At 35.2% G+C, this 25270-nt stretch overlaps 1 protein-coding gene across 12 annotated transcripts in view; it reads left to right on the top strand.

Moving 5' to 3' along the window:
• Positions 1 to 25270, top strand: part of LOC140152591 (uncharacterized) — a 137208-nt gene that overhangs the window by 31782 nt on the left and 80156 nt on the right. For all 12 annotated transcript variants that reach the window (XM_072174991.1, XM_072174993.1, XM_072174997.1 and 9 more), the window contains 2 exons: positions 4105 to 4175; positions 8544 to 9008. In XM_072174991.1, coding sequence (XP_072031092.1) covers positions 4105 to 4175; positions 8544 to 9008 — 536 coding nt within the window. The remainder of the gene's footprint in view (positions 1 to 4104; positions 4176 to 8543; positions 9009 to 25270) is intronic.

Here is a 25270-nt window from a genome sequence, read left to right on the forward strand (position 1 = left end):
ATTCTGTTTCAAAGCATTCTGTATTTATTTGTTATCGGTCTATGTAAATAAGTTTCTTCAATATTTTGTTGATGTTGCATTGGTACTAAATCTTGGTGATTTTGTACGAGTCTTTTTGGATTGTAGGACTAACACATAACACAAATCAGATTGACGTCTTTTACAGATGCATTTCATCCTTACCTGATTGTTTTTGTCTGCTACGGTTTGCAGTAGTTATAGTTAAGGTGTCCTGTCCTGAAGAGCTTTAGAAAGTTCTAATACCTTTCGTAATTCGTATGCAATTATCATACAGGGGCGTAGCAAGCGGGTGGGCAACGTAGAAGAAGTCCAGGGCGATAAGCATTGCTACTTGTCCATGCCCCCAGGCTCTTGTTACGTCCCTGTCACCATAATGGTAAAAATAAGTATAATTATTGTTCTTTGAAGTAATTAATATGAATGACGTTTATTATTTGTTAATTATTGTTAAAATGACCGAATTTACTTGCTGATACTTGTTAACATTATCCTTTTGTATATCTGGCGTTTTAAAACTTAAACGTTTAAAGGTAAATATTGTGTATTTCTGGAAAGTAACTAACAAAACCCGGGAACAAAACATCAATACACAATAAAATTAAAGTTACGACAATTGGTATAACGATGCAAGTGGGACTTGGAAGTGGGACTAAAAATGTATAAATGGATGATGAAAACATTATGGATCATAACTTTCATTTGGCTCTTGTAAGACCTTCCTTAGACAAGTTTGGTGTATCAGTGTATCTTTCCTGTATCTTGACTGTCAACCTTCATTGAAAACCTATCAGACAGATGTTCTACGTAATGAGGTAACGCCGCCTCCGTAACTACCACAGGCAGCTTATACGTTATGAAGTAACACCGCCTCCGTAACTAAACAAATTTGCATGACTTCGTGAGAGATGAAAGCCACTTTAAGGTCAGCAAGTGGTACAAGGTGCATAAAACGTAAACAGGTGGATATTATTGGTCAGAAATAGGAAATTTGGAGACACGCATGACAGGAAACCGGCGGTACAGATAAACGTAGTGGAATTCTTGTATTACCCTCCTTGTTTAGGATTCCCTGGAGACGTTTGGAATCTAGGGTGACGGAACAACTACAAATTGATCAGAAATGGGTTAATTGGAGGGATACGCCTCTTGAGAATTCATTTCTGGCTACTTAAATTCCGCTGTTCTAAAATATGCGTCAGTTCCTAAAAAATGATCATATTGTACAAATTAATAAGCTTTATGACTTGTAATAATTGCCCTAGTGTTACTATTTTTAGAATGTCAATTATAGGGCGTAATATTGTGAAACTTTGGCAATTTGGCATAGTATTGGCAGATGTAATAAGAACCCAGAACCAACGACATTATTTTGTTTAAACATTATTGCCAGTCGGAGTCGGGCCAAAAATAAAAAATTACCTGGTCGGGTATAAAAAAATACCGACCATACAAGTACACTTGGATTAAGAATATGCACACTATTTGTAAACGAATCCCGTAGCCAAGAATTAATTTGGGGAAGGGCGAATTTTGGGGGAAAACCTTTTTGATGCAAATTTCAACACGCCTTTGGTGCCGCAAATAGTTAGTGGATTCAGCGAGGGTTTGTGTGAATTTTGAGTCATCTTTGGTCACCTTTGTTGATATGGGCCGACAGATTAGGGTTTGGGGTATTTGGGGCAGATTTTAGGGCCCGTTGACACCTTGGCCGATGTGGCAGTCGCCCATCCCCTGACTACGGGCCTGCTGTAAACTATTACTCACCAGATGGGTACCTATTGAATGTTACCTAACGGCACCAACAGTTGGCCGAAACTGATGGACGGTCGTCTGAGGTACAGCTCTCCTCTCATCTGTGCAGTCAGTGACCACATCAATTATCTCAAAACAAACTTAAATGCAATTTGAGAAAACCTTTTATCTTCATGATGAGGAATTTAAATAACTTAAAAGATTTGAGAGAAACAAACATGTTTTGAATCAATTTGTGTACGTTAACACCGAAGCATCTGTTTGGGTTCAATATAATTTCCGATAGTTCCTTAATTGTCTACCAGGAAATAAAGGCATTTTGACAAGTTATTTTAGAACATCATGACATTTGCAATTTTGTCTAAGTATAGGCAATAACAAAATAGTAGTGATTGGGTTAAAGTCCGTGTGAAAAGCAGTATATTAATGATAGCATGTTCGTATCCAAAAATAAAACGTGTCGCGATGTATATAATGTAAAATTAATTTTATGTGTTTGAAAGTGTCTCTAGATAGTATGTATTGCACGCTTTATTGTGATTTATAAGTCTTACGTGATAAAATAATCATTGTTTCAGATTGGTATCTCACTCGAATGCAATGTAAATTGTTTTGGTTATTAACTAAACGATAATGGGCATATTGTGTTATGTACTTGCTTTATCTATTATCTGTTTTAACCAATTTCATTGTTTACTTGCTTCTGTTGGTAACTGTAATTTATGTTTAAGTAGTTTACATTAATGTTATAAATGTGTCATAAAGTTTATTAGAAGAACTTTATTTATCTCTCGATCTGCAAGCCACGTTATAGAACAATTCTTTTACGGCCCTCGGTTTATGAGTTCAATACATTGTTTGGATTTTATTCTCACATGATTCGCTAACATACATTATGTGAGATTTCGTCAACCAACAATGGTCGTGGAACACAACTGGTTTGCTAGCTAAATACTGAGACTAAGTCCGCAGAAGATCTCTTTGGAAATATCTAAATGGATGTCATTCAAAATCAAATGGATACACTTTCGGAAAGAACAATGCTGCTCGGAGGTGAAAACATAGTTGTACTCCAGGAGCGCTATTCAGTGGTTGACGAAATCTGAAATAACAACATTATTTGTCCATCAAATTATCTAGTGAATTCTTGTCATTGAAGCTTTGAATAAAACAAAAATGTAGCATTCCTCATTATTAGATTTGTGTACTGTGATATTAGATGCATTTAGTGTGTTACTTACTGTTCCAGAGTTGCAGTTGAAGGCTCACAGCTGCACGAATGCGTCTTTGTATTAGCTGCCTTATGAATAATTGCATGGTGAAAGCCTAGGGCTCAGCGCCACAAAGATGTATATTCATGTATATTAACCGCCATACATTCATGTGGAGTATAAAAATATTTGTGCCGCCGAATTCTACACGAATGGACAATGGCTAATCAATCACCCAATTTGAGTAATAAAACATGCAAAAATACATGAGATACTGTTCAGCATCTCATGCTTGAAATATTTGACACCATAAAATATCTAAACTGGTAATTTTGCTAATGAGGTATGGGGAATGTTGTGGAGGTATGGCCGTAAAAAACAATAGCGCTCAAAAATAATATTGTTCAAGGTTGTCCCGCAGGGCTACAAAGAACCAATTAGCCCTCAAAATAATAGCGATCAAGCTTAACCTATAAATTAGCCCTCAATATGGGCTTGTAAATGAGGGAATAAGGGGTAAAAAGAAGAAGAAAAAAGGTCAGGGTACTAAGTTACGCATTGCTTTCTTGCCCTTTGGGCTATTATATATTGGAACTCCGTTAGTTGCAAGTCCTCACTATGGGAGTTTCTGGTCCCAGCCCTGCTGGACTTGCGGCCTTGACGGTTTTTATTGATATTGGTCCCCACACCACTTACAAACATCAAGGCCGGAAGCCCGACAGGGCTGAGTCCGGAAACTCTCATAGTGAGGACTTGCAACTAATGGAGTTCCAATATAAAATGGCCCTGCAGGGCAAGAAAGGAATGTTTTATCTTAAGTTATCGATCGACAGCCCGTCACCCTTTTTAAAGTTTTTATTTGCGAGAAAGCATTGCGTAACCTTAACGTAACCAACAGAGGGTGTCAATATACATGATATGCTGTCCTCCAGATGAAGAGAGGATACATGTACTCTGATTCTAAGCATGAGATGCTGAACAGTATTTTTGCATGTTCTTATACTCACATTGGGTGCATCAATGGACATGTGTCTTTGTGCCACTAGGCCTTCGACATGAACCATATGTTAAAATTAATAATAAATAAATGATGTTAAGACAATTCATTTTGATTTTTCAGGCCCAATGTCTGCGGTAGACAATGTTGTGAAGGCTGGAGATTGAACACGTACAGCGGACAATGCACAATAGGTAAGAATCACAGTACCTCGCCTGTAATTCAGCCCAGGAGTATTACATAATAATACCTTCCTAGGCTAGTGGCTGCATTGGATAATATCAATATCATTCTCTCCCTTTGTGGCCAGGTTGTCTGTACCAGGAAGTCCACAGTACATGTATGTCCCTATCCGTTACTGTGGATGAAATATTCTTTGTTGGTTGAATTTCATATGGATACGGTCATATATTACATTTCACAGCAAACAGCCATCATTTAATTACTTATTATCATAAACATTTACATCATTAGGATTGTAGTTTATCAGATTATTTGTTTTTGTTTGCCAAATCCAAAACATTCGCTATCCAGGCTGATAGGTTGATCACAAGTGATCATCTAGTCCACTGCATTTCCTGAAGTGAAAGATAAACCCTAACAACCAGAGAAGTCAAAGAAGCTCGACGAAGTACCATCGAGAGGAATGGTTGCAGGCTGAACAACCTCAGATGATTTTTCAAAAACAAAAAATATCTACAGCCATGCTTCCAACTAACACACTCAAAAGTATCCTTTTTCATCCGAAAGACAAGAAGAACGTAAGACAAATACATCCCCTGCAAAGGCTGTGATAAGTCGTATGTTGGAGGATGTCAATTTGGCGTTCAGTTAAAAGAACATTAAAAAGACTCTCAGACAGTAACAGACACCAAGTTCACCAAGGCAAGTAGAAAAGCTTCTACATCCAAATAGCACATCGGCGATAACAACGGATCACATTGCACAGGAAAATCATTTTATCAACTGGGGTGCAAGCCCCGGTGCAAGCATATTGGACAAAGACTCAAATGCCATATCAAGATTAGAGAAACAATACAGATACACAGGGAGGGTGTGTGTGTGTGGGGGGGGGGGCATTATCTCTTTCAGCCCCGTATATGATACTACTAAAAGGCTTTGATCCCGAGGACTGAGATTGCATTCGGACACCGCGGGAAATGCAATGGACATGGTGGACCAGACTTGTGATCAAGCCATCAGCCTGGATGGCGAAAGCTCAAGTCACGATTAGAAGTTTGTAGATTTGTCAAACAAAAACAAATAATCTCATTTGTATTACTTTATGGTGCAGCTGTATTTATTTGTCCTTGTGATACAATTATTAAAATGTTCTTTCACACCTAACTTTTTGTAATGAAAGATAAAAGACATCTCTTGTAACACGCACACCCATATATTAAACCAATTTCTCGCTCAGGATTCAAATTTCCAATGATAATAAATCAGTCGGTTCTTGTATCCAGTAAACACATGATGGTGTCGCAGGGTTTAAGAAGATGACACTTTAAAAGGAAAAATATGTCATGATAATTTATATGAGTCATGAAGCCTGCATATTTCAATAGTTGATGATCCGACATCGAACGTTGGCATAGATCTTCAAAAGTTCTAGGATCTTTATTGAAGTTGTAGTTGCTTGATAGTAATTGGCCAGGAATATTTCAAATGCGTTTACATTTAGTTTCTTGGAATTTGATTTATAATCATTTTCTTATAACGGTGTTTTAATAGGCTACGTTCTTCACGTACATTCTAGGAAAACGTAGGTAACCTTATATGCTAGCATAGGTCACTCCCTATAATAAATTCTTCTTTAAAAGTGAAAAGGAATAAATGAAGAATTACTGGCCAGTGGCCATATATCGTTTTACTAATTGCAATATTCCTTTTCTGATTTGGTTCCCCGAAAATACATTTTTAATTGCATTGTACATTGAACTAAATGACCTTGATAGTAGGAGGTTTAAAAGTAAAACCCTATATACGTCAGCTTAAAGTCCAACTTCACAACCCACATAATTTAAATCGAGGGCAGGTTAACGGATTGAGTCAGCGTTATGATGAGAGGAACATACAAATTAGATATCAAAGATACAAATCTGTAATAATTACGATACAAATGGTGCATTTCATTTAAAACAAATAGCTTCTAACGGAAGCCTATACCGCTACCGAGAAGTTACAAAGAGTGATTAATCTGGGTGATTTGGGGCGATTTGTAAGAGCAACGACCCCCAGGACTGATGATGAGCAAACGACAACGTCACTCATGTCTACGCTAGTGACAAAACAACAGCTTAACATGATAAAACCATGAAATCTACGATTAAACTGAGCTTAACATGATAAAACCATGAAATCTACGATTAAACTGATAGAGATTGGTCACGAACTAGAAATGACAAGATAAGAAAAGATAGATTTTGAAACAATCAAAAGTCATAGAATGAGTTCCATGGTTCCATTTAATAATGACGACAACGCAGCATTAATAATCACATGGTTAGTTTGCAGACCTTTTGAATGATACGTTTGCTCTCCATCCATTGACCCTTGTCGATGGGTTTTAAATGTGAATTTCCGATTTGAATGTAATGGAGAAGTATCGTATAAAGGTTAAATCTTTAACGATAGAGCTTTCAAAGAGAACTCCTCATAACTAATTCTCTCTAAGTATAATAAAATTATGATAGGCAAAATTAGGCATATTAAGAAGACGCAAATTGTACACAAAGATTCACAAATCAAAATGTTTTGCTATAAAGTATCATCAATGACACAATATATTCGCACAGTCATCGACGCGCGCGGACGACGCCGGTTTCAATATCTTTTCACGTTAGCCAAAATTGTACTTTGTATAGCAAGCATGTTTTTAATCCCGTAACATCCATGTTAGGTGTTTTGATTCGCTTTCATAATCCATTACATTTGATATCTTCATTATTTTCACGGAAGTTTCCTTGTTTTATGTTTCCTTTATATTCTGGCATTACTTACATAAACATAATTGCATAGGGCAATGTTGAATGTCAAAATCCTTAAGTATAGTTACTGTTATGCTGAATGTTTCTCTGAATTAATTTGTATTTGTAATTATTCTTAGCACAACCTTGAAAATATAATATTTTTCTCACGCAATCATAGTGAAGATGATAGGGCATTTTTACGCCTTCTTTAATTTAGGAAAAACTAAATACGGCACTAATTTGTAAGATTAAATGAGAACCACGTCGGTAAAATCATTATGAAAAAATAAAGCAAGGAAAGGAGGTTTCGAACTTGTTTTTGGCAGCTCCTGTGTGTATTTCAATCAAAGCTTAATATTAATGGCCGAAGCAGATCAATGCTAATTTTCTGTTTAAATATGTTATTACTTTCGCGTGTAATAACAAATTTGCACAAATTAAAAGATTATTTTGAAGATAAAGCAACGATTGGTCTGACGAAATAGTTATTTATACCGTAAAAGTAATCGAGATATGGGGGTAGTACAGGGTGTCCCTGAAAGAACTGCATCGTCGGAATCTTACTTGTTTGGGCATTTTAACACCACAACTGAACATAACTAAATAATTGGTGTGGTTGAAGCATAAATTAGCTATCACATATTTCTTGAATTTTGACAATTGACCATACCGTTCTTGAAATATAAGAATTTTACGAACCGCCCTCATTTTCAAACTTCAGCGGATGTTCAACTGTTCTAATATCAATCGATGATCTGTATTCGGAGTGCTAATCCCTGCGCACCATCAGCGCATGAGGCGTCTATTGTCATTGATAGATATTTGACTCCGTGAACGGATTGAAACTGATGTATTATCGTAAAATTCTTTTATTTCAAAAACGGAGTGGTAAATTGTTAAAATTCATAAAGTATGTGATAGCTGATATATTCCTCAACCACGTCGGCTATTTAGTTATGTTTGGGTTATGCGTTAAAGTTGCTAAAAACAGTTCCAGACACAGATACAGTTCTTTCAGGGACACCCTGTACATGCAGACTAAGTAAGAAGTGCCAGTCTAAATCGGGTCAAAGCATAATATACCTCCTGTCAAACGGCACACTGTGTTTTGCAATTTGTTTGTTTCAATTTTTGTTACAAAAACAATAATCCAAATGATCATTTGATTGGATTCATATTCTGTTTCGTAAGTTCATGCTGTGTATGTTGTCCCCAACTACGCTGAATGTCTCTAATGGCCTTATATATTATGATACGGCGTAACCTTGAGAACCTTTGCATTGTTTGAAGCTAATACGACGACTTAATTTACAATCGATATCAGAAAAAAGACGAATAAGCATTTTGCAAATATTCACTTTACTGTCCAAATGATTTATTTCTTTACGTATGTTTCTAATGATACCTTGCAGTAAATAGTAGTATTGAACATGTTGGTTGAATAGGTAGATTTAAGATCTCATAAATCACTCTTGCATTCTGACAGCAATTCCACAGGGCATACAACGCTTGAAATTGTACTTTAGTGTAAAAATGTAATTTAACTCAATTCTACATACTGAATAATGTTTTTTTCTTGTTTCCTTACAGCCGTATGCAACCCACCTTGTTTAAATGGAGGTTTATGTATCCACCATACCAAAGATTGTATTTGTAAACCCGGCTTTACAGGCAAACAATGCCAGCGTCAAATGTACTCACAAAGAACATCATTTGGAAGGTACAGAACCTATCCAAGTACATCGACTTCTTCAAGAAGTACCGTACAAAATACGCAACCAGTCCGTTCTAATCCCTCATCCCAGTCTTCACCATCCGGAGTGAATAGATATACCTCATCAAGAAGATACCCATCAAGAACCTATCCATACACATCATCGAGGACTTCGTCGTCGTCGTCGTCATCATCAAGAAACACCTATCCGTATACGCAATCAAGAAACACCTATCCGTATTCGAGTTCTCGGTATGGATACCAAGCGAGAACACAACCAGGACAGCCTCCTGCCTCCTCCTCCTCATCATCATCAAGTTCATCTTCTTCCAACAATCCAGGTAAATACTGAGCATATAACCTGCACATGTACACATCATTACTGTCTATTCTTTGAATATGTTCATTAGGACGGTTATACTTTATTATTCCTGGTGTATTATAATAAAATTACATATTATGTTTTTCAAGTCGAGAATATATCTAGAGAATATCATGTGCTTCAAAGTATGAAGCATTCCAGATAACTTTGCAGTTGCCACTAGATATATCTAGAGAATATCATGTGCTTCAAAGTATGAAGCATTCCAGATAAAGTGAATCAATAAGATCGACGCCTGTGAATACAAGAGGGTCGTAAGTGTATTATGGGTTATTACTAATTGCACTTACGACTTTCAGGCATTCAACTGACTTAGTGTCACACTACTTTCACATATCTGTTGTTGGTGTTGCAATTACCATATTGGTATTATCAATTTGTATTTGTGATATTCGTTAAATACATAACTTGGAACGTTGCAGGTACACTATAGTATGTTATATCTTGAATGTCTTAAACTTTTCAACAATGTATTTGAACATGACGAGTGCCTGAAGCAACTTATAGTCAATGTAATTTTTCACATTCTCTCTCACGGAATACGTTACCTTTCTTTAGTACTTTTGAATTCATGAAATATTGATGTTAAATATAAACTTCCCGGTGGTAAGGCAGGGTAATATTGTCTGTACATAACATAGAACATAGTCTAAACAGAAGTTTTATGTTTCGTCGTGAACGGTCATTCTATTTATTAGATTTGCAAAGGAAATTGACAAATATAGGACATTAGTAATGGTATATTCACATGTCAATGTGTCAATCACAATATTTGACTTCCAGATAAAATATTCTTTTTGACTTGAAACAAAGACCCACGAGGTCCACAAACATGTCCAGTAGACATGGTAGAAGACTCGATTTAATTGATGCATATCCGTTTTGCCAGACATATTTCTAGAAAATGCCCTCTTGTTGTTGCACCTGCATGCTTGGCAGTTCTGACATCAACGAGGAATAGCTACGTTATGATCTGGCTAGACAATCTGAATAATCATCGTGATTGAAGAAATACATATTTCGAACGACAGCTACTTAATTGATATGAACAATCTTGTTTGCGCAAGTTTTTTGGTTCTCCTTAAAATGTACACAATTTACGGGCAAAATCATGAACATGAATTGTACTTTCAATTGGAAGATTAAACTTCAAAACTTTCCCCATTCTTTCCATATTATTTTATTTCATTTGTATGGATATTCTATTATTATGAAAAAGAATACCATAATTTCTTTCAAAGTTTCTTGGCTAGGATTTACATTAACTAATCATCCTAAAACTTGTATTGATAGTCCTTTAATGGTTTGTATACCACGCGAGGTATTCTGAAAGGCTGCCAGAACATATTACAAGAATTGCTGGGACATTTGTAAGCCTTCAGTCATCTCAAGACGTTTATAATTCCATATGGTTATCCCGATGGTTATAAACGTCCGACTTGTCCATTTTGATGATCTGTCATCATTTGAAATAGGCTGCAGCAAACACCAACTGGTGATGATAAGTGATGTGGCCTCATAAAGGTATATCATCTCAAGATCACAGTAAGTAGTAAGATGCTCAATATGAATCAACTTTGATAAATTTGTAAAAGCTTACCATACTTCTCCTTTAATCATAGAATTAAATAGTAGCTAGTTGTAGAAATCTGTATTCACTTTAAACAACACATCTTAACAACCCAAAATCACATTTTAATCAAATAACGTTTATTTTGTAGCCAAGATGTCAGAGTATAATCATTGAGGTAGAACCTTTTGAATGACCCTCATATGTATTTGTACCGGGATTTGTACCCGCGATGATCTTATCTAAACAATTCAAGTTGCAAATTCCAGTCAATCTCGAGGCCAATTTATATATAGATAAACATGAGATTCATATGATTGTATTCTCTGATATTATATAGCCTGCGGAATAAGCAACGTGGGATGCTGTACTCCATAGGAGAGAATAACCAGCATGCAAATATTTATTACCATGGGATAATACGCCACCGCTTAAGTGGTTTGTAACATTGTTACACTGTACCTTCGAGTATCAAACCTTAGTATTTTTTATTAATCGGCACTTGCACTTGGCTGTTTCACCATGGTTCATTACCTATGGATAGAAACAGTTTAATATGGTCATTGATATATGACAAAAAATTACTTCATTACAAACTGTGACACTGAAGTGAAAAAAAGAATCACAACAAAACAGGTTGAAGATGCTTAACAAGACAAGTGGCCTTAAGTTAATAAATTGAATTAATTTGACAACCCACATCATCAACGTCAAATTAGCGTTAAGTGGCTAATCGCGGCTAACAAATCCACGGCAATTTCATATTTCAAGAAGTTAGGGGTCAGTTAGGCAGGTGTAAATGCCCGACCGGACATCTTTGTGAAGTATTCTTATTAATCATGTTTGCGAGTTGAGTGATAAGGCTCAACATGTCTCTAAGCTGAAAATGTTTTGGAAATTGGCTTAAACAACAGTTTGACCTAGAATTAACATTGCAATCGTAAACATGTAAACATGGCTCGTTCTAGCTAGGCATTGATTTCGGTTGGGTTGTGTGTAGTTCGACAAATGGTGATACTCTGCTCTGGTTCAGAGTCGCTTGTTTCACTATAACGTTTTGCAAAACGTATTCAGGTGATCAATACAATATGCGGTATTTTGTGATCAAAATAATTATAACAAATTATCAATTGATCAATTAAAATCACATTTTATGCTAGAATCACAGGCATACTTATTGTGCTTGAGGTTTTGGACGACATGAAAAAGTTTTTCAACAGCAATAGAGTGGCTCTGCAACACTTGTCGTGGGGACAAGAAATTGCAGGTAATCCGTTGAAGCATGCGCGTTTTTTGTTTTGTTTTATAAATGGCAATTGTTAAACTTACCCTTTCCAGGGTTAGATATATGTATTGGAAAACTTCTTAGATAATATGATTAATGCTAGAATCACAGGCATACTTATTGTTCTTGAGGTTTTGGAAGACATGAAAAAGTTTTTCAACAGCAATAGAGTGGCTCTGCAACACTTGTGTTGGGGACATGCGCGTTTTTGTTTTGTTTTATAAATGCTAATTGTTAAACTTACCCTTTCCAGGGGTAGATATATGTATTGGAAAACTTCTTAGATAACATGATTAATCAACAATAAGTCACGATCACCTAGTTTTGACTTCTAATCACTCTTCAGGTACCATGTGTATCTATAGTGGATTAACACCCGGCCCATCTTTAATGTTTTAGAGACAGTGTATTTCCTGACATATTACCAATCGGAAATTGTTGGCTTGTTTTTATCAGATATTATTAACTGAATTAGTATCTGGTGTGGCTTTTGATACATAGTCATGAGTGCTTTCGGTTTGATTGGGTTAAATTTGCAAGTGCTAAAGGTACTGTTTGTGGTTGTGTAGCCTACTTTGTTGTGGTATTTAGTATACAATTATTCATAAACTACTGATAATTGATTGAAGCCACACCAAAAGACACAGAATACATATTCTGTGATGAGAAGAGAGGCAGAGATGTATTGGATTAGACTAATCCATTCTTTTAAACCTTATTACCTTTGAGCATTTAATATACAAATTGAATGCATTGAATTTATCGACAAGCAACATGTAAGCAAATGATAAAATAATGAATATATTGATACGAAGTTGCTGAAGGCATGAAAAAGAGATGCAAACCTGTTGTTCAATACTCACAATTTGATACCAATATTTCGGTGAAACACCGAACTATAACTGTTTTCAGCAGATGCGAGCTGAATTCTAGATGGTTGGTCTCCTTTCTTATGAGAAACTCGGGAACAACTATTATGATATTTAGTCTCACTTTAGGAGCTTGCAGACCTATTGTTGTCAGGGACTTATGAAGGCTTTAGAATTTTTATGGTAAATAACATATCTGGTTTGATATTTAAATAGCTGGGCGGGCCCCAACGATCACGATTCTTACTGTTATGTAAATAATCATTCAACGTCACATAGTTCATTTGCGTTCGATTGTACAGGTTGAGTGAACATGAAAAGCCAGCTTCGTAATAACCCTTAATGATGTGACAGTAAAAGGCCTTGGCTATCGCAAGATTATAACGTGCGGAGTAAATATCACAATAGTTGACCCAGGAAATGTAATGTGCGTACTATAGTGGATCACGTTGGGTAGAAGTAAGCTATCAGTCTCGACTCGTAAGGTGTGCTGCCGAAACATTTGGATCAAAAAATATCTCGATCTCGTTTTATCACGTTTATTAACAGTCTTCCTGAATTCACTATTTGCCCAAATATGTAGAAAATCAATAATATAAACGTTGTTAACATTTGCCTTCGATTTGTTTATCTATTTGCTTTGTAATAATTATTAATCATTATTGTTGCGAGACGAGAATTAGTAATGTCATTTACAGGTCTGATATTAATATTTGTCCAATGCAGTGTAACCATTACCTAATCAGGCAATTTAGATTCGGAGACATTTTAATTAGATCCATATTTCCTCTATATTTTCATATTTGTCATTGTAATATGATTTTTCTTTATTTGTGTATGTGTCATAAAAGAAATTCAACCAAGGTTTCTAGATATGAATCCATAATAAATCTTTCATAGGGATAATAGACTTGATGTAATATGAGAAACTCCGGTGTTAATGTTTTATTTCCTAACAGAAATGAATTGCTTTACGTGAGCATTACGCGAGATTACATCGACTTTTAATTTCCATCAAATCACAAGCATGCTATCCAAGCATGAAGCAGGAGAAATGCGTTAAGTTGGGTCGGAATCTTGATATGATGGTCACTCAACTTCCTGCATGTAGAAAATATGTCCCATTAGGGTGGCAAAGGAAAAACTAATCCTTTAAATATCATTTAGAAACACTATCCCGGAAGGTACTAATATAGAATATGTGTCGAAATATTTCTGTGTACTATTTACTTCAATTCAATTTAAGCAAAGGAGATTACCCAAGACTTTAAACATCTTAACTAGATTCTTGTTAAGCCTTTTAATTTAAAAACAAGTGTTACTCGTGGGTCATTTTATTGGCTTTGGCATAGGATTTGTTGAATAACATTGAAATAATATAGGTAATTAAATATTATTAGTTAGTCATCATATTGCCTGGTTATTTTTGATAGATTTATAGCTAGTGTCAGATTTGTTTCGTCTGTCGATCCCTTTCCTGAGGTTTTCTCTTGATAATTTGCAATAACTATGTGCAATTTTACACGACATGGAATTTATCAAATAGGAACACCATAATAATCCCGGATAATAATCTGGTCGTAAACAGGAATCCTTTGCAGAGATCAGTTCTATAGATGCAAAGTTTCTGAAAGTGATAATGAGACTACCTTAATTCGTCCAAAGTAATTTTTGAACCGTGACATGTACCGGTACTATTGCTTTTCCCCTCCTCTGCTCACTCGAAATAGTATAAAAGTAACGAGTACTATACCTGAGTTGGTAACTGAGATAAAGAATGGTTTGGGCGCATGCAGTTCTTACTTATACACCTGGCACAAAAAGAAACTCGTCAGTTATAGTCATCCTTGCTGTTCAACAACCTGATAATTTTGGATTATTCTGAAATATACATTTTGTTAATTGGACTTTGCTTTCTCATTTGACACCCTGTTCGTGAAAATCGATGAGAATTGAACAAGATATGCATCTCCAAACCCTCAAACCTCAAAATCAAAAGTTGCAATTTTAACGATTCAATTGTGCCTGTTACATTGTGTGCTTTATTGATTGGCCCGTGGTGCTTGTCACGGCCCTGCACTTCTTAGATCGCCTTGATAAGAGTTCGAAGCCCTGTCGTCAACAGAGGGCAGTAAATTCGAGGTAAAGAATATCCCATATCGCGCTAATGAGCTAGGCAGTAACCGTAGAAAAAGCTCGTTTCTGGCGAAAATTGACAAGTAACTTGCACAAATTTCTAGATACAGTTACTATAAGGTCGTGCGATGTATTCAAACCATTTGTTAACCATTTCTTTTTTAGGGGGCAATAAATATTTATCATGAATATTATTGTCATGTTGATGACATCATAGTTACTCGCATTTTGTTCATTTTTAAATTTTGAAACATTTAACGCTCAAAAGTCACACAAAATCAATCACATATATTTTTCTTTATTTCACCAGAGTGTCCTTGCCAAGATTCTAGCATCAGACCATGCGCTTTCTCAAGATACAGCCTTCATAAGTGTTAGGTCACTTCTGAACAATTCTTATAATTTGTTTCATGCATACAAATAGCGATGCACGTTTTTGTTTTGTTTTTGATAGGTTTTCATGTCCGATTTTAACGATAAAACATTATTCCCTATAGAAAAACAATATGGCAAAAGATACAACAGTTTGTAACATTCTCCGTGAACTTAACCATCTATGTTTGGATTGTGATGTAATTAACGTATGTAATGAGATTTTCTCTTTCTGAATCCGACTTGTGAAATATTATTTTTCATCACAATTTCTCATCAAATTCATACATTTCTGGGTCAAAAGTCAGGTAAAACACTTTGTGGTTTTGAAATTTGGTTTAGAAATAACGCTAATAAAACCATTTGGGTTGATCAAGCAGTTGCTTTTTATGATTTTCAAGGCAATATGCATAAATGATGAATCTGCATGTACATAATTTTTCACTTCAGTAAGCTCGTCTTTTGACCAACGTTCATTATTGATCACAGGTTATATTGTATGCGATTGACATCAAAGAACCACATGTGTATGAGCTTGTGCATTGAATTGAATTACACAATGGTTATTCAGGTTATTGATCGCTAGATGGAAGCGAACATGATACATATTACGTAGGATTCCATGCCTGTGAGGGGATTTGAACCCTAGCGACCAGAACTATGAACACTTTGAAGTGTTAGCACCTTGCAGGGCCGTGTTGTGTGCAATACAACGATGCGTTCCCATTGAAAATCGTTGAAGTATAATTATCCAGATGGGAAAGAAAACATATTATTGCGTGGAAATGACAGTGCAGAGAATTTGCCAATCTAATTTACAGGCAAACAATAACATCTTATGAAATGCATTTTATACAGGGAAAACCGTTCATGGCGTACTATTGAGGATGTTTACTAACAAGGCAACGTCCCTCGTCAATCAATCAAAACCCTATTTAGTAGATCTGATACCTTAACAATGGTAAACGTTATTTTCTGATTTTAAGTCAAATTCGTTTGGTAAGAACCATGTAATTACCAGTGCTTCGGAGGGGACATTATTTTTGTCCCAATGCTAGTAAGGAAATATAGGTAATTTTATGTAATGTACACTACTTTCCAGCTATAAGTATCAGTGCACCTAAATTCGAAGTACTGACCAATAAAAGTGACGGCAAAAAAATACTAGGTAAATTCATGTTAGAGTGTGCTATCTGATCTTCCAAAAGAAAAGCTTTAAAAAAAGGGCACGCCTGGAGGGAGAATCCTGTTTCACGTGCGTTCGATATGACAAATACAGGAGTCTGGCATTTCATGTTACATCAGTAAATCTACGCGTTAAATACCTAGCGATTTCTGCTGGCAGGTTGGCTGGCTCAGTGCAGTTGTTGTATATCTCAGCCTACTGGAGAAACAAATCACCCTCAACAAGTAATCATAGCTAATCATGATTATCAACAGAATCCTTTTGAATGTTGCAGATACCTTGTATATCAACAGTTAAATCACTCCTTATTGCACACATTTTGTTGAAAATCCCGCCATATGACTTTGCTTACTTGCTTACATAGTATTTCAACCTCTCTGATAACTTTAAGGCCGTTAGATGACATTGTTATAGATCGTAAGATACACAATTTTCTACAATCCCCTGCCTTCAAATATGATCTCGGTAAAATATTATGGAGAACATAATGACCATTAGTGTGGCCTCTTTTCTAGTCGTAAAGGAGGTCAAATGACCTATAAAACGGATAAGATTTAATACATTTAAAGCAAAGTGCTTATAACTTTATACAGCATGTCTCCAATGGTCTCTGAAAAACTCTGACAACGGAAATTGCCATGGACTTAAGTTGTACAAATTCAAGTTTGAAAGTATTCATTAATTGTGGCTTTTAGTTGCGTCAACGCCTGCGAGTCTTCGCTTCGAAATACCAGTCCCATAGTGATATGTACTAAATAAATACGCCTTAAAAGGCCTGGCGTATGAGGGGAAGCGAAGAGTTACCACAAATCACAGCGGCAGGTAGTGACTGGGCCGCCGAGTGCGAATATGTATTTATTTTGGAAAGTTCATGTTTGTTTTAAATTTTGGGACGTTTTTCCAAAATTTGATATTTTTGCTGAAAATCTTTTTTTTAAAGCGACGTGCCAAAGACAAATCTTTGTGCACATACTTTGTTACAGTTCTTTTCCACATACCTGCGTTACCATTCGCTTTGGTGATTTACTAATATTTTGTGACTGCCATTTGGCGCTTTCAATGCGTTTTAAGCTTACCATGAAATTAACGCTGATATCTGGACAGTCTCCTTTTGAAATTTATGTCTGATCGTGGGCTTTAGCAGGCAACAGAATGCATAGTGGCTCAGGATAGATGTCGTATTCCTCTATGTGGGTCTCTTGACGATATAACTACTTTGAATTACTTTGAATTTCAATATATTCATATGGAAACAGGGTTCCTGGCTGAGATCGGAACAGCTGTAGTCTTCGGTGCCGTATCAATATCTCATAAAAAAAAGAGCACGACTATAGCGAGTGTGTTTATATTTCCCGCATGAAAGCTTGCGTCTACGTCTATATTATACTGCTTTGGATACGTTTATTGACAATTATCTTGATTTATACCAAGGATATAGTTATACCAACCTTGTGTTGTGATTGGCACAAGCCATGATGTATCTCTTTGTATAGTGCCCTGCTATTCAGCAAGCCGGCCAATGACTGACCTGTTTTATGGTTGATTGGGTATTGTGATCCGTTATAAAGTATACAGTTCACGACTGAGTTGTTTAGGATCTGGTCAATACATAATCCTACAGGGAACACAGTAATTTGGCAATGGAGTGAAAGACCCATTGTTGATTAGGCGCGGATATTAAAAGCACAGCCCCTTTGCGTGTATAGCAGAAAATTATAAATAATAGAATGTTTGGAATTTTGTAACTAAAATACTAACTGCATTCTGCATTAAGTATTCGATTCGATTCCCAGCTCTGCCTTTTTTTTCAAGGCTGGGAAATACTTGCAATTTCTGAACTGCTACATTATTTGGCGCACGATCTGAGCTAGTTCTATTCTGATGGCTGTGTCTCTTACAGGCACACTCCCTCTGGAATCCAAGCCAGGTTCCCGCCATCTATACATCCCTTAAGAAAACGTCATTATTAAGTTAGGCGGGCTTAAGTTAGGCGGGCAGCCTAACTTATTTCTTTCTTGCCATTTCTTCTTTCTTTCTTCTTTCTCACAATTTGCTACTACTGCCACATTCTTGATCGGATTTCGACCAAACTCAGTCACAAGCAGTATAGGGTAGCTGGCTACAAAAGTTATGGGTTGTTTAACGTCAGAGGTCATCCAAGAGGTCACAGGGGTCAAAAAAGTTCATTTTAACCAAAAATGCTCTGATTGACCTGAAATTTAAATGCAATGATCCTTATGACATTCTAAACATGTTTAAAACATTTTAGAATTTATTGAAGGTCATTAAAGGGTCATAAAGGGGTCAAGGTCAAGTTTTTCCAAATGCTCCAATTGAGCTGAAATTTAAATGCAATGATCCTTAAGACATTCTAAACATTTAAAAAATTCATTTAAGGTCATTAAGGGGTCATAAAGGGGTCAAAGGTCAAGTTTTTCAAAATGCTCCAATTGAGCTGAAATTTAAATGCAATGATTCTTAAGACATTCTAAACATGTTGAAAACATTTAAAAATGCATTTAAGGTCATTAAGGGGTCATAAAGGGGTCAAAGGTCAAGTTTTCAAAATGCTTCAATTGAGCTGAAATTTGAATGCAATGATCCTTATGGCATTCTTAACATGTTTTAAATATTTTAAAATTCATTTAAGGTCATTAAGGGGGTCATACAGAGGTCAAAGGTCAAGTTTTCAAAATGCAAGCTTTCCACGATCAGGGTATATTAAAACCGCAATTATTAAATGAAACAGTCTTATTAAAATTAATACTATCCAGCACAGTATTGCTGCTTGATCAGATCGTCACAGTCATCCGCCTAACTTACCTCGTGCCCTTGCAAAGGGCACAGTTGCTCTAGTTTCTTCTCTGTTCACACGAGCGACACAGCCTTTAGGTCATATTTTCCCATTTTTTGTAATTATGCTTAAATAATACAGTTTACTTCTACATCTTGATCACATAGGAAATGAGTCAATGAAGCCACTGGTCACATTTATATTGCAATATGTATTGCAGTTATTGAGTTATGATACATAATAGGTAAAACGAAGGTTTTCCCTATTTCCCCCCCCTGTAAGGTTTATTTTTCTCAATATTTGAGCACAAATACCGTTAGGTCAGGTACCGCTATGACCCGCCTTTAAATCAAAGAAACGAGAAAATGAGATGTTGTTTGCTTATTTATCACTTTAAGTCTTGTTTTAGAAAATCTATTTCAGGAGAGTTTAAAAGTCAAAGGAGCAAAAACTAGCAAAAACCGAGTAAATGACCAATGATTTACATTGCAATAATTACTTGTGACAAATTGCCTTCTGACTCTTTAACATAAAACCTATTTTTGCTAATGCTTCTCTGTCAATATTTCACAACATATTTTTCATCAGGTGTCATTTAAGAATATGAAGAAATATTTTGAAAACTATGGGAAATCAACCTTGAAAGTGAGTAACGAGGTTTTTGGATCACACTGCACAGCCTTTCTCCGAAACCTATGCAAAGGGAAATTGTCATTGACTGAAGTTGTACAAAATCAAGTTTGTGTCATTTGAAAGGCATTCATTAAATTTTTCTTCTTGTGTCAACGAACTATGTACATGATCCATGCAATGAGCTTGATTCAACATACAATGACATTACTGTTACTGTTAAATGCCTTTTTATTGATCTATAAATGAGCAGACTTTATCTTATTGGGGGTCAGCAATAAATTGAGCCATCTTATTCCGTCGAGGTTTCATCAAAAATAAACAAACAACGAAATCAAAGAAACAAACTTGCACAACAAAAACAGCAACAAGTAAATGTTGATTTTTTTTTCAACAGATACGTTTATCAGTGTGGCCTGTGGACCTGTGGTCCTAAAATCTCGTTACCCATTTTTAAAGTCGGGTTTCTTAGTTCAGAAATTCTATTTCGAAATATTGTTTCTCTCTAATGATATCTTTATAAGAATAATTGGTGCAGAAATTACAGAAAAAGAATTTCAATTAACAAAAAACTAGTTCGACATTAGCCCATTGAAGACCGGGTAACTACTAAGTACGGTAGGCATACTCATTGTAATAATTACCTGTGGATATAATGTTTTTGACCATTTAATTTGAACTGACGCCATTCTGTTATTTGTGTTAATACTTCTGTAATAATTCAACCACATATTTTTAAGAAGATGTCATTAAAGAATATGGAGAAATACATGTATATTGAAATGAACTTTTTAAGTTAAGTTTTAGAAATCAAAGCAAGTAACGAGGTGTTTGGGTCACATTGTACACCGTATCTCGGAAACCTATGCAAACGGATATGGTCATTGACATAAGTTGTACATAATCCAGTGTGTGCCATTAAGGGCTGGGGTATGAACGTTTGGACAGTATTTATTTTGGGACATTAGAGCACATCAGACATATCGAATTGCATTCTGAATACGAAGAATGTCATTCTGATATCAAATAATTTTGATTTTTGAAATTCGCAATTTAATACACATTTTATGGCAAATCATTAAAATTGATATTTTTGATATTTAACAGTACTTGAAGTAAACTTTATAAATCTGATGATTTATACTTAAAGTGTATGTAGGTGGGATGAAAAGCCGACGATCAATTGAAAATTTTGACCTTTCGTATTGAAGATATGGATTTTTTTTCCCAAAACACAAAAAAAAATTAGGTCTTTTTGGGAAAAAAATCCATATCTTCAATATGAAAGGTCAAAATTTTCAATTGACCGTCGGCTTTTCCTCCCTGCTACATACACTTTAAGAATATATCATTAGATTTATATAATTTAATTCGAGGACTGTTATATATCAAAATTTGAAAAATATCAATTTTTATAATTTGTCATAAAATTTGTATTATATTGTGATTTTCAAAAATGAAAATTATTTGATATCAGAAAGACATGCTTCGTATTCAGAATGCAATTCGATAGGTCTGAGGTGCTCTCATGTCCCACAAAAAATACTGTCGAAACGCAATAAACGCTCATTTTAGAACCCTTAAGGCATTTATTAATCGTGTCTCTTGTGTCAACGCCCTAACCACTCAATAAGCAGTCAAAATAGTAACTTGAACAACAAAACCAACAACAACAAGTAAATGGTGATATTTTTTCCATCTTCATAGTTTAGATAAATAAAGATAAAGACAATTACAGTTTTCCCAATATTCCCATTCATCATGTTCATTTTGATAAATGTTTTGCACCTCGTGATATGTATTCAAGAAATAATGTTATTGTTTTCAGTATTTTCTTCTCGTACCAGGTGCACATATTTTAAGCTTTTTCTAGAAACTGCGATAACCTCTATATATTTAATATTATGATATCAATGTTGAATATGCAGGTTCACAAATAATGCTCACCTGTAATTTGGTATAGAAGTTTTACATGATGTGCGCTATATTGGCAGGCCAATTTCCTCCCGTAAATAAATTTCAGCTTCACATTACCGTCCCAGCCCACTTTTAGTCAAGTTGGTTAAACACGTGAAATAGGAGAGAACGGAAATCACCTCATCGTGGATTTGAACTGCCCATAGTTTCTCATGTATTAATATGATTCCTGTAGATTTAATATTTAATTCCATTATTATAGTAATCACATGAATTCACTGAACAACATGAAGTTAACTTTAACATTAACTGAAAACTTTTTGCATGTTTCTCACGAAATGAGTAAGCTGTTGCAATTATTTTTCATCTCTGGGGAAATATTACTTATTTTAAGTAGATCAATAAAAGTAACATTCCATATTTATACTTAAATTTTGCGATAACTAAATCGAGTAAGCTGAATTGGTATAAATAATTATTGTTTGACCGGTTAAGCCCAGGAAAAAGTTTTATACTGTTTCCTGGTATTAACCGTATGCTAATATATTATTATTATCATTATTATTATTATTATTATTATTATTATTATTATTATTATTATTATTATTATTATTATTAGTGTTATTATTATTATTATTATTATTATTATTATTATTATTATTATTATTATTATTATTATTATTATTATTATTATTATTGTTATTGTTATTGTTATTGTTGTTATTGTTGTTGTTGTTGTCATCGTCTGATTTGTCGAAATGGCATAAATCACATGTGCTTAAAAACCAATTCGGCGGTGATATTCTAGCACATTCCTAGATGTTATCCCCCATATCATGCCGAGAAATGACACCAGCAACTCAGCAATGTTATAAAATTAGACATTAGTGTACACAATCATGCTGACTTGCATCTGACGATTAACCACCATGATGCAAGGCAACATGTTAGTAGATTGCATTTACGCTCTACTCATTTTATGTGACACATTGTTCCTCTATCGTCATTTCAGTGTGCTCTAATAAATTAATAAGTCAAATGTCTTGGCATAACTGTTTCACATGTGACGGTGCATTAGGATGTCCAACTTTCGAAGTGGCATGTGAATGCGCCCGCTTTTGACGCACAATTCCACACTGCACTATTTAAACTGCGCACTAAACATTGTCGATTTTAGGACGAAACGTCAAAATAGGGACAAACTATTTGCATATGATAACTTTGATGATCTTTGATACAAGCTTGCTTACAGATTAGGCCTAAATATGTTTTTCAGGTTCATAGTATTTTGATCAAGATGACACAACCTAGCTGTCATTGGAAGCTGTACACAGAAAAGAGTGAAACTTTGAATTCAAAAATCACCAATCATCTGCAACAATTCTACAAATGCAACTCTTCAGTCTGAATTGAATTTTGTGGGTAAAATTTTAAAATTTCAAGATTTTACGACTACATGTGTCCAAATGGAAGCCTCCTAAGTATTTACCTTTCATAGTAATGGAAATTCTACCAGCTAGCATAACGTTATATCAAACATCAATCAGGGAACTGCAGTTCCTTGGCGACAATCCAGAACTTCCAAATTTACATACAACCAACCGAAATACCAATACATACAAAATTCACACGAGTCTCCAAATTCAAAACTTGAATATGAATAAACCTATAGGATATAAACGATGTTTACTTGGTTAATAACTTGAGGAAATACGCCATTTTGAATGAGTTGATGCATTAAGAGGAGGAGACAAGTCTCTTACAGAATCATGTTCGTCATCAGTGCTTACCAGCTGTCTGTACCTCGATCAGTCCATTTGTGTCAAAATAAGGAAATGAAGAAAGCAAGTTTCTAGCCGTTAATGAACTGTAAATGGATCGGTTATTTAGTAGCCTGTCATAAAAATTATTTCATTAAAAGGTTATTCACAAATATAATTAATTTAAGATTAAGGACTAATTTTCAGTCCCCGATATTCGTGCTTTCCACAAAATGTTCTGTTTTGCAAAAGGCGTTTTCAGTTGAATGTGGTATCCATAGTTACGGATTACTTCATCTGTAACATTGCTTTCAACCATCCCAGGTGTCTTCAAATTTATTCCGACAAAATAGGGGAAGCGAAGGTGTCAAGAACATGCAAATAATTGTTTCTTTGGTCTGGCAGTGTATTTACTCGATTATACGACGTAGTTGCAGCATTTGAATATGACACATTATGCATCCGCTTAAACGTTAATATACGTTTGACCTTGAACACTGGCGATGCATTGCATATATATAGGCATACAGTAAAAGAAGCTAAAAGATGAAGCATCCCGTATAAATCGCGTAAATTTGGAAATTCTGGATTGTCGCCAAGGAACAGTAGGCCTACTGTAGTTGCCTGATTGATGTTTCATATAACGTTATGTTAGCTGGTAGAATTTCTAGTACTAGGAAAGGAAAGGTAACTACTTAGAAGGCTTCCATTTGGACAGATGTAGTCGTAAATCATCAAATTAAATTACTCAGGGCACATCACAAAATTTAAAATTAAATAAATTCAATTCAGACTGAAGAGTTGCATTTGTAGAATTGTTTCAGATGATTGGTGAGTTTCACTCTTTTCTTTGTACAGCTTCCAATTACAGCTAGGTTGCGTCATCTTGATCGAAGTAGTGTGAGCCTGAAAAACACATTTAGGCCTAATCTGTAAGCAAGTTAGTATTAAAGATCATCAAAGTTATCGTATGCAAATAGTTTGTTCCTATTTTGACGTTTCGTCCTAAAATCGACAATGTTTAGTGCGCAGCTTAAATATTGCAATGTGGAATTGTGCGTCAAAAGCGGGCGCATTCACATGCCACTTCGAAAGTTGGACATCCTAATGCACCGTCACATGTGAAACAGTTACGCCAAGACATTTGACTTATTAATTTATTAGAGCACACTGAAATGACGATAGAGGAACAATGTGTCACATAAAATGAGTAGAGTGTAAATGCAATCTACTACTAACATCAGTGTTGCCTTACATCTTGAATGTGAATTTTGTATGTTTTGGTATTTCGGTTGGTTGCAGAGCTGCAGAGCCGTAAACATGACCAGTTTCGGGACAAGTTGTTGATATCACTATGTTCATTTGATAAAGTTATTGGTTTAACTATTTTCATTTGTCAGTTGTATGTAATTGCTATAGGATTAAAGAAAGAATAATAATATATCAAAATAAATGTAGCTGAAACGTCCATAGCTGTTCTAATGCCATTATTGTCTGGAACATTCTCTTTCGAATTAAACAACAGCAATAACAAATAAAATACACGACCTCGTCGCTGAACAAAAATACATCTTAAAAAACTACAGATCTTACATTACAAATTAACAAACAAACAAAGCAGCACGTGTCAACAAAAGTTGCCGATAAAGATCTTAATTGCCACATAGGCGCACATTTCGCATTATTTGCTTTGTTTTTTTTT

The sequence above is a fragment of the Amphiura filiformis genome, chromosome 5, assembly GCF_039555335.1.
Source record: "Amphiura filiformis chromosome 5, Afil_fr2py, whole genome shotgun sequence".
NCBI lineage: Eukaryota > Metazoa > Echinodermata > Ophiuroidea > Amphilepidida > Amphiuridae > Amphiura > Amphiura filiformis.